Genomic DNA, 11,731 nt, shown 5'->3' with positions numbered 1-11,731 from the left:
TGAGTTAATTCCATGAAGATTAGTAACTTGTTGAAAAGACTGAACTTTAATGTATGCAAGTTAAAAAAATGCTATATTTCAGGTTATTGGGTGATTCTAGAATGTAGATGACTCTAGAATGTAGACTGTGGCAAAGTCATCTAATTGTATGACAAGCAGATGAAATAAGCTCACTGAAGGGGTGAGGGAGAAAAAGGTGTTTAGCAGAGTTTTGTGGGAAGCTGAAGAAGTCCATTAGCATGAATGTAAAGGTGCTGCTCATCGGCACTGTGTCCAGCATCGAGATGCCGGTCAACAATTATGACACCACTCTGCATTTACAGAACATAATTGAAAAATAAGTGCACAGCTGGAGGATTGTGGGAGACAGGTTTCCCACTACTGGGAGGTAGTTTCCCAATAACCAGTTCAGAAGCTAAAATGATCCACATGGTAATGCATCGTTATGAACTCATGTCCAGCTCAATATAAATAGTTCTGAGCACATTAAGAAATATTTATAGATATGTGAATAAGTTGGGTTAATGCAGAGGTATTTCTTATCCGTCACCTGAGAGGGTCTGTCTATGAAACAATGGTACTTGGGTAAAACAAGCATATCTAGTACCTGATCTTGGTTTCTAGTACCATTTATTGACAGAATGAATGTGGGCTCCTCTGGATGAATGAGTGCTTCTAAGGCCTTGTGCAGGGAATATACAAGAACCTAGAGAATCTTATAGTGCCTGAAACTATGAATGTTAAAACAAATAAATCCCTTCACAAAATAGGGGAATGTACAAGGATCACAGGATCCAAAGAGTTCACAGTGGCTGAAATTTTCTTAATTTGCACAATATTAAATTATAACTCAAAGTATTAAATAAACACTCATACAAGCCCATAATGATATAAATACACAATTGAGTGAATACATAAATAAATGGGAGAGAATAGGCAAATCTGTCATTTAGAAAGATTTCAAACAATATATGTAGACCCTCTGCTCTCAAGAACTTGGTACTTAACCCCCTACTCTTATTGGTGTTTGGACATAGTGATTTCACAGTATAGAAAGAGAGAAAATAGTAACTTGGTATACAAATATGTTCATTTTAGGAAAATTCTTTAAGATCTACATATTTCAGTTTTAAAAGATGGTAAGATGTCGAGTGCTTCAACATTAGGTGAAGGTGAGCTTTTTAAACTTAAGCATCCTGGTTATTCCCTTGGTATAGAAGTCTGTGAAGCATTACGTGGGTCTAAATTAGCAAACGTCAGAATAGTTTTGGCTTAGTTTGTTTGGCACGTTAAAGATGAAACAACACTCTGGAGACTCCAGCTCCCTTATTTTTCCTTCTAGTTACTATCTTCTCCAAGATAAAAAAAAAAAATCACCTATCTTTTGAAAACAACTGGCCTTCTTTACTTGTTGCTTTGAAATTTTCTCTGCCCTTGTTGTTTACATTTTCATTATGTGTCCAGGTGTCCAGAATTCACTAGGCTTCTGGGACTTGTGGGTTAATCATTTTATTGTTTCCAAAAATATTCCATCATATTTCCTCTTTCTCTCCTCTGTCTGTAATTCTTGCCTTGCCCCCTTGATGACTGACTGACTACCGGAAGTTAAAATCCCAGCTGGAGTGGGAGTGGGAAGAGGCTGACAGGGCATTTGATCTATGGCTATAAGTTCCTTATGTACATTATACAGTAAGATTTCTCTGCCATTATGGGACAGGGTACTTTGTTATGTCTTTTTATCCTTGATTGAAGAAGAGTGTAGAATTCCATCAAGGGCTTAGTTCAACATGGAGAAGGTCTCTTCCAGGTATTTCTACCTCGTGTGGACTTTGGGCCTCTGCTTGTGCTGGGAATCAGATTCCAGATGGGCAGTGTTGACAAACCAGCCGGAAGACATGGCAGCTTTGGTGCCCTTTAACATACCATGGCTACAGAACTCACCCTGCGGTTCCAGCTGACTTTTGATTTTCTAATATCTTTAAGATGGTTTTTGTTTGGCTTTTTTTTTTTTGATTTAGCATTTTTGTTTTAAAGAAGAGTTGATACTAATAGCCCAATCCACCATTACCTGAACCAGTCTCCCTATTTTCTGTTCTCTGCCCTGATGTCTGTAGTTGAAGTGCATCCACCAGCTCAGTATTCTTAGACTCTGCTATGTGAAATATCTAACTTCTCTTAGGACCTCCTTTAGGTAGCTTTTAGTGTCTTCAGCAGTTTTTTGGGGGGTACCATGAGTTGATTCCAGTGCCCCATATATGCTAAATGCTTCACTCCATCAGGGACCTACATCTCTGTCCCTCTTCACCATTTTTTGATGTGTTGACTACCTTTTTATCTTCAGGTGGATTCACACCTTTTACATTCCTTTACACTAACTTGAGTAGTATTTTGGGAAGAGTAGAAATAAGTGCCCATTTTCAATCTACCATGCTCTATCAGAAGCCTAACCTAAGTTACTAAAGCCAAATCAAAAATCAGAAGAACAATTTGGCTTAAAATTCTAATGTACTTCTAGGACTATGAACCGAAACCAAACTGCTGTGCCTGTATTTTTCTTTTAGTATATCACTTTTAGTACATCGCTCACTTGTCTAGATGTTTTACCTCTTTTCCACCTGTGTGAATTCCTAAAGGTGGGTGTTGTAATGTATTTATTGTTCTGTTCCATAATGCGTCATAGAATGTTTTATCAAATATTATGGATTTCCTGAATGTTTATGAGTAAAAGACAAGACATGTGTATCCACAGTATTATCTGGATGGTGCTAATTAAGTGTTAAGAAATCTTTTTTTTTTTTACTCTAAAATTGCATCATACTTACAACCAAGAGCGCAGTAATTTCACCGCACCGAATGCCTTCTGGAGAATAGCCACAAATGTAGTTTCGATCTAGAAGGAAACCAAATGTGAGGAGAATGATTCCAGCTGCTGCTGCCACGGCACTAAGAAAATTCATTACCCGGCTCACTTTTGCCTGAAATAGAATCAGAGCATAACACAACGATTTAGGTCCGGCCTGTGCTATAGTCAAAGCAATGAGAGGGTGGCTGGAGAGCAGGATTCTAGTCAGTGAAACAGTGTCACAAGCTAGCTTCATTTCTTTGGGATTCAGCCCTCATCTACAGAATAAGAGGATCCAGTGAATTTTTAATACATTCCTCCTCCTCCTCACATTCTGCACCCACAATGATTTCCATTTGAATGGGGAGGGGTGCACCTGGGACACAGGGCTTTGTGGGGTCGCTGTGTTCCACTGCATTTAGACTTCAGGGTCCATTAGCATTTTCACTTCAAGACTCTTGTGTCAAACTGAACATTGCATTTCTCTGCAATTTTTATTTCAAGCCACAAACTTATAGGAGATATTCTTTTTACATATTTACATTTACTCCTATTAATAAGTCAATAAGTGGTTCAGAAAAATCATTTATTGGCTTATAATTAATATCTAATATCTCTGAATCTTTGGGTAGACCTATTCTAGTTACAATGAATCTATAAGTTATAATTTCACATTCTTTAGCAACACTTTTGATTTCTAGATTCTTCTTCTGACTTAATTAGGTTTTCTACAGTATGTCTTTCCTGTGGGTCAAATAAGTGTCTGTCAGAGTGTCTGGCATGCAGTAGGCACTAAATATCCAGAGAGACTGAGTGATGGACTAGCAGGAATATGGAAATGCATTCTACCACTAAGGGACTGAGGAAATTGAACCAGTTGCTTAACATTTCTGTGCCTCAGCGTCTTCACATTTAGAATAAGAATTCGGCTTGGTGACCCAGAAAACACTATTCTGGCACTCCGAGCTTACGATTCCATGAAAGTAGGAAGCAAATGCCATTTAGTGGTATGAGTACTTGGCCGTTTGTGGAATTATGGTCACCTAGGGATTTTCAAAACTCACTTTCAAGGCTAGGATGAATAATTTCAAAGTTGTGAGTTTTTAATCAAGGGGAAACATCACTCACCATGGATTCGGTGGTCTTCCTTTTTAACGCAATGAGAAAGGCTCCAGACATAATGAACTGTGGGAGAGAATGAATATCTTAATGGGGGCCATGGTTAGCTGACACTGAAGAGACCTCACGCCATGGGTGTCCACACATTCCCTTTTCATCCTCCTCCTGAGTTCACATGGTCTTCCCAGGCCTGAGAAGGGGAGGCTGTCTGGATGACTGTCCACACAGGACAAAGGACAAAAACACGGCACTGGACATTGGCTCCAGGCTTCGCTACTTATTTGAGCACAAGATTTTCTTTTAACCTTACGGGACGTTAAGCTTTTTCACTCATCTTCCTTTTATGGCTATTGTGGACTCAGCTTTGCTGTCATGACACACTAGGTGTCACATCCACTCATCACCAATAAGATCCGATTCCATCTTTCTTACAACCTAATCTGGGGGGTTGGTAGCTAATATGCTGTTAATTCTGAACAACAACAACAACAAAAATCCCAAGAATTTTCATGAAGGTGAACCAAATATGATAGCATTATTGTCCAGTGGAAACTTCCAATCCCATTACAGCCCACCCAAGTTTAAGTTTCTAGCCTCCTTGCTGGCATTTCTCCACCCGCCTCCCTGCACTCTCACCCTCTGTGCTAAACTCTTGCAGTACATAGACTACACAACGCTCCCCACACCTCCAGCCTTTTGCATTTATTTCCCCCTTGGCATGCAACAAGACACTCCTATCCCTTGCTCCGGATGCCCTGGATATATCTTCATCATCCTTTAAAACTCAGACTGGACGTGGCTCTGGACAATGACCCTTACGCTTTTAGATGCTTTTCCTATGACCTCTGTCATCACTCATCACTCCATGGTAATTTGTCTGACTCTCCACTCAACTGGGACCTTGAGATTGGGGACTGCCTCTATGAGCAACCCCTAGACTCCACTCATTCTCTGGTGCTAAATTAGATGCTAAAGTAATGTTTATTGAATGTGGTTAAATAGGTCCTCCGTGCTCCCCTCTCTGCCTCTCCATTTCTCTAAGGAGGAAGTTGTTCCTTTGCCTCTGTTTACCTGAGTACTTCCTACACCTGTGTGAGACCATTTATTCATACTACCTTCATGTGATCCGTGGACAAGTTTTCTCCCTGGCCTGGCCTGGGAGCCCTTTGAAGGACTCTCATTGTACTAACTTTTGGATCCTTGTCTTGCTCTATGGATCTAGATTATATTAGCAACAAATTTTGAATAAATTAATGAAAAAAATAAACAACTACAAGGCCCAAAGAAATTTTCCCAGAGGAATTTCAAGACTTCAAGCTGGGAAAACAGTAATTCTGGTAATTTAATGGGGAAGTAATTTCACAAAGGCTGATTTTTTTTTTCTTGGTCATACTTTTCAAAGCCCACCATACTCCTGAATATAGTTTATTTCATAACTAGGAATTTCCCGCCATCCTGGGTGGCATGGCTTCAAATTGAACTTGATTGATTATACTCACCAAAGCAGAGCCCCAAAATGGGTATCCTGAAAGAAGTATAAAAGGAAACCTTGGGTAAGGAGGTACCAAGGTGAAAAGAAAAATAATTCCAAAAGAAAAGTTTACAATTCCAATCAGGATCTGAGTAGCCTGTAAATGAGGGAAAAATCATAGTGAGAAAAAAAAAACAAAGTGATGGGATTCCCTTCTGCTTACATCTTCTTTTGATTAAAAAGATTTGGCAGTTTACCTTCTTTTATGAAAAATAATAGTCAAAGTCCCTTTATGATGCTCACAGGTATGTACTTAATTCCTCTGTGATATTTGGCGATTGGGAAAATGATCTAAGTCAATATTCCTGAAAATATGACCTATGGATGGCAACCTCGGCATCTCTTGTGAGCCAGAAATGCAAAGTATCAGTCTTATCCTGTACTTATCAGAATCCCCAGGAGGAAACCAAGAAACCTGTGTCTTCATAAGCTGTCCAACTCCTTAGCACATATGAGTGAATGTTGGAGGAGCGCTCAATTCTAAACTGCAGCACCAGCCTGTTTCAGGGAGAAGTGGACTGTCAGAAAACCCCTGCCTATGACCCATGCTCAGCCTGCTGAAGTACTGTCCCCCTCCCAGGGCTAAAGCTCTCTTGGACTCTGTATTTTGTTCTGTTTTCCCTCCTGTGCCACACTTGTGATGCAATGCAACACCAAGCAGCAGCCTGACAAGTGTTAGGGAAGACCGCGAAAGTGACATAAAGAACAGAAACTATGGCATAAAGAACAGGAGTCTATGCCCTCTGCCCTCTTTTACTTTCAGTCCACCTTCTCAGACTGAGTGATCTCACTTGCTGCCATAGCAACTATCACTTTTAGTAGAGCCCTAAGTGAGAATATTTTCATGAAGCCTGGACCCACACTTTTTAAAATCAGAGCTTTATAGCCATACACAGTAGTTGGGTTCATCCTGACAAACTCGTCCATGAATGGACTTAATGGTGTCTCCATTTCCCTCCCCCTTCTTTCTCCCCTTCCTTGTTCCTTTTCCTCTACTAGACTTCTTTTTCACTCATCTATTAATTTATATTTGGTTCTTTTTACTTATGCATCAAGATGAAATTCCCTGTGGTATATTTATATGTGCACATATTAAGATTTTTAAAGAATTCATTCTTCATTGCCTCCCCTTTCCCATCCCTCCACTCTGCTTCTCCATTTCCTTCTACATTACTTATCTGCCCTTTATCTTTATGTCATCTCCCTTCCCCTTTCCTTTATTTTACTCTAGCTTCTGCATATCAGAGAAAACATGCAACCTTTGAATTTCTGAGTTTGGCTAATTTTCCTTTAGCATGATATTCTCCACTTTCTTCCATTTACTGGTAAGTGCCATAGTTTCATTCTTTGTTATGGCTGACTAGAACTCCATTGTATATGTATACCACAATTTCTTCATTCATTCATTTATTGACAATTACCTGGGTTGATTCCATAATTTAGCTATTGTGAATTGTGCTGTTATAAACATTGAGGTGGCTGTGTCACCACAGTATGCCAATTTCAGATCTTTTGGAAAGATATGAAGGAGTGGGATAGCTGAGTCACCATGGTAGTTCCATCCCTAGTTTTTGAGAAATCTTCATCCTCCTTTCCAGAGTGGTTGCAGTGATCTGCAGTCCTAAAAGCAATGTACAAGTGGACCTTTTCCCCCACAATACTGCCAGCACTTATTATTGTTTTTATTCTTGGTCACTGACATTCTGGCTGGAGAGATGAAATTTTAGTGCAGTTTTGATTTGCATTTCCCTGGTTGATACAGATATTGAATTTTCTTTTTCTTTTTTTTTAATTTATTAGCCATTTGTGTTTCTTCTTTTGCAAAGTTTCTTAAAAAGTTTAGTTCTTTTGCCCAGTTATTGATTGGGTTATTTGGTTTGTTTTTTGGTGTTAAGTTTTTTGAGTTCTTTATATATTCTGCCCATATTAATCTCCTGTTAGAGGAGTTGCTGGCCAAGATTTTCTCCCATTCTGTAGGCTCTCTCTTCACACTCTTAATCATTTTATTTGCTCTGCAGAAGCTTTGGTAAGTTTTAAAAAATATTGGGTAAAGAGAACCCCAGCCCTTTTATTCCATTTTTGGGAGCGTGCTCTTTTAGGAGGACACATTCTGACTTCTTAAGATCGTAAGTATTATAGAGGCAAATACTGCTCTTACTATAGGAATCTGGGAAATTCATTCACCTCAATAGCCACCACTCATTCATCTCAATTATTAGGATTTTCCAACTGGCTTTCCTGCACCCATCTTCTTTTTCCACGTGTTGAGTCAGTGCTAAAGTAAAATTCCAAAACAACTCCAAATTATATTACTCTTCAGAATTGTTTGAATAGTAACTCCTGAATCCTGTGGGCATTAGATTCACTCAGAGAAATGTTTTAAAGATAACAGATTTCTAGTATTCTTCCTCCTCAAAAATGTGGGTCAGTGGTTCCACATTGAGGCATAGGAACTTGTTATATACTTTATGAAATAAGCACTTTTAGTAGTTTCAGTAATTTTATAGGTTGGAAACTAATTGTCTATATTATCAAATCTCATAAAGAGGGAACATATAATTATTGAATATTGGGTCTTCAAAGTACCTTCATGGTTGCTTTTGAATTTTTTAAATTATTTTTTAAGTATTATTTCATGTCCAGTGCAGTGGCTCATGCCTGTTATCCCAGCAGGTTGTGAGGCTGAGGCAGGAAGATGGTGAGTTCAAAGCCAGCCTCAACAACTTAGCAAGGCCCTAAGCAATTCAGCAATTGTCTCCAAATAAAATATGAAATAAAGAGCTGGGGATGTGGCTCAGTGGTAAGCATCTATGAGGTCAATCCCTGGTACCAAAATACACAAATATGTTATCTCATGATTTTTATTGTGGCACATGACATTTACCATGTTTAGCATTTCATTTAAATCAATAGACTTTATATTTTAGAAAAGTTTTAGGTTCCAGTAAAATTGATTAGAAATTTAAGAGGTTTCCTACATCTCTTCTCCTTCCTCTTCCTGCCTCTTCCCCTTCATCCCAGCATTTCCTACCACCACCATCTCACATCATGGAGGGACATCTGATACAGCTGATGAACCAACATGGACACCTCATCAACTATAGTCCATAGAGATCACATTAGACCTCATTTTATGTTGCACATTCTGCGAGTTCTGGCAAAAGTCTACCATTGTAGTGTTACAATTTTATACAGAATCATTTTCTTGACCTTAAAATCCTCTGAGCTACCCTATTCATCCCTTTCTGTCTCCCTAGAACCTCTGGCTGCCACTGACTGATCTTTTCATTATCTCATAGTTTTGTCTTTTCCAGAATGCCTTATAGTTGGAATCATACAATAGGTAGCCTTTATAAACTTCCCTCCTTCACTGAACCCTAGTGTTTACAGTTTCCCTGTGTCTCTTCTTGTCTGGACAGCTCATTTCTTTTACCAATGAATACTATTGCATGATGTGGATATCCTGTGGTTTTTATTTGTCCATGATGGTTGCTTCCTATTTTTTAATCTTATTGAGTCTTTGAAGCCTTGATTGACCTCTCCCAGCTCTCTTTTGCCATTCCTAACCTGCTACCATATGCATTTATTTAGGATGTGTTTCCCATTTAGACTGTCCTGCCTCCTTCCTCTCTTTTTATTTCCACTTATTGAAATTCCATCACTTCTTTGGAGTTCATGTTAAATGCCAAAATTGCCGTAAAATTGTCTTGTCCTTTTAGTTGGAAGTAACTATTCTCTATCTGACCCGCCATCACTACCACCATTTATAGCTCCTATTAGATGCTCCATTGAAAAGTAATTTGAATTGTTTAGCACAATTTTGGATTTCATTATATTTGAATAGATGCTAAAGCAGTTTACACTGATGGTTCTCTTCTTCATTTTACTTGACCATCTTTTCCCACCTTTCTATTATATTTTTTTCTGAAAAATTAATTTCTATTTTTTTTTTTTAAAGAGAGAGTGAGAGAGGAGAGAGAGAGAATTTTATTTAATATTTATTTTTTAGTTCTCAGCGGACACAACATCTTTGTTTGTATGTGGTGCTGAGGATCGAACCCGGGCCGCACGCATGCCAGGCGAGCGCGCTACCGCTTGAGCCACATCCCCAGCCCTAATTTCTATTTTTTTATTCTTGGAGGATAAGGCCTGAGAGGAAAAATGTTTTCAGATATGGACAAATTATAATCTCAAATATAACCGAATCCCCACATTATCCTAAAGAGGGATTGGTTTAAAAAAAAGAAAATTAATATTTATGGCATGGGTTAGCTGGATGAATGGAGAGATGAGTATTAATAGTATTAAGAGGATATTCTGCAACAGCTGTATGCAAATATACATGTAATTTTCATGCCAGGCTTTGAATTCTGATTTTTGATCAGAAAAAAATATAAAACTGGGAAAATTGCAATAATCCAAGACATAGACTCTGTCCTGTTGACTTTTTGTTGGTTTTCTTTCCCATTTCTTCTCTCAGAAATCAACTAGAAGAATTTAATAGTTGGGTCAGTATGGAGAATGTGAATTTCAAGAGCCTAGGGCCCTTGACTTATTTATCTTGTATTCTCCTCTTTGCAGAATCTCATGCGTATTGGTATAGAAATGTAATTCATACTCTCTGAATTGAGTGGAAATAAAATTTGGAATTGACTCCTACCTTAAAACATGTGCCACCAGATATTTCTTCCTATTCTTTCCCTCTGCCCCTTTAATAGAATTCACACAGAGAGGCAAGTCTTACCCCTAAGATCTTGAGTTTTGAAGTAAGTAATTTCTGCAAGAGGTTTTGAGATGCGTAGGCGGTGGCTGAGAGGACATTTTCATGATATTCTGGTTGGTTGATGTCTGGAGGAAATACCAGAAACACAGGACTGTGCGTATCCCTTGAGTTCATGATGGTACTGTTGGTGTTTTCAAATGAAAAAAAAAAATTTTTTTTTAGTTGGTCTTTCAGTCTAGACCATGTTCTTTTCCTGTACCAGGCCTGTCTGGAGCGCTGGCATTGTTTACTTGAGTTTGGAATTATAGAATGATAGAGTCACAGAGTCATAGAATCTCAGGACTGGGCAAGATCCCAAGAAAGTTAGAAAGTAAGCTGCTCAGGACTGTGGATCCGAGGAACTCACTAGTATTCTTGATTTGATCACAAACACATTGTCACCATGGAAAAGTCATATCCCCTATGCTGATCTCAGTTTCCCCATGTTTCTGTAGACCAGATCAGACTAGATGACCTATAAAGACATCTTAGTTCCCAACTAAATGGCGAATAGAAAAAATTTCTCATTTTCTATACTCATGCAGGTGGAGGACCAAGCCTCTTAGGCTATAGATCTAATTAGCCAATTTTGGAAGCACACATAACATCCTGTAGCCTATCACTGTTTTTCTTTTCTTTTATTCACCTGATTTTTAGTAGCTTTCCCTGGGTAAAAGTCTACCCCAAACCTAGTGGCTTCTAACAACTACTATTTGTTACTTCATTGACACTTCTGTGAGCCATAGTTGGTTCTTCTGGTCCTGTTCAAACTCGGCTCATCTCTGCCAACTTCTCTCACACTTGAGTGGTCAACTGGTGGAGTGTCCAGAGTTGGATGAATTAGGATGTCCTCGGTCATGTGTCGGACAGTTGGCAGACTCCTGGTTCTTTTCCAATTCACAGATGCTTTTCATCTGAGTCATATGCTAGTGTTCCCTTGGCCTACACAACTGTGTAGATAGTCCAGGTTCAAATGTAAGGACATAGACTCCATGTCTGTGTGGAAGGATCTGCATGTCAAATTGCGGGGATATGGATAAAATAAAAGAATTCGTGTCTTTTTTTTTTTTTTTTTTTTTTTTTACATTTTGTCTTGTCACCTCTGGTATTTCCCATAGAGATCAGAACTTTATTTGAATTTCCTACTGTCACCAATGTGATCAACTTCTAGGCACTTACCAGTGAGAACATTTGTAAACAGTGAGAACATTTGTAAACACTACTCATTTCCTTAAAATGTCTTTTCTTTGGATTTACCCTTCACTCATTCAATTTTCCATGGACATAGAATCCTCATGGTGACCGTCTTTCATAAAACTACCTGATGCTAGGTTAGTATTCTCTGAGTTTAGCAAACTCTCCTCCAAAACACTTCATAAGGTATTATTTTACCCTTTCTACCCATGGCTTAGCTGTACTCTGTGTTATGGGCCAGGCTATATGGGCAATGACCAAACAGACTCCATTTTACCCTGAG

At 38.7% G+C, this 11,731-nt stretch overlaps 1 protein-coding gene across 1 annotated transcript; it reads right to left on the bottom strand.

The window, feature by feature from the left end:
- Positions 1-200: 200 nt before the first annotated feature.
- On the bottom strand, positions 201-10,389 carry MS4A5 (membrane spanning 4-domains A5; the record flags this gene model as incomplete). Its single annotated transcript, XM_081280478.1, has 5 exons — positions 201-311; positions 2,823-2,975; positions 3,971-4,027; positions 5,461-5,589; positions 10,237-10,389. 5 exons carry the CDS (start codon positions 10,387-10,389, stop codon positions 201-203), a joined length of 603 nt encoding a protein of 200 aa, XP_081136604.1.
- Between the last annotated feature and the right edge of the window lie 1,342 nt (positions 10,390-11,731).

The sequence above is a fragment of the Spermophilus citellus genome (assembly GCF_964194105.1).
Source record: "Spermophilus citellus genome assembly, chromosome: 2".
Lineage (NCBI taxonomy): Eukaryota > Metazoa > Chordata > Mammalia > Rodentia > Sciuridae > Spermophilus > Spermophilus citellus.
The sequence above is the reverse complement of the archived record's forward strand: the minus strand, read 5'-3'. Positions and strand labels throughout refer to the sequence as shown.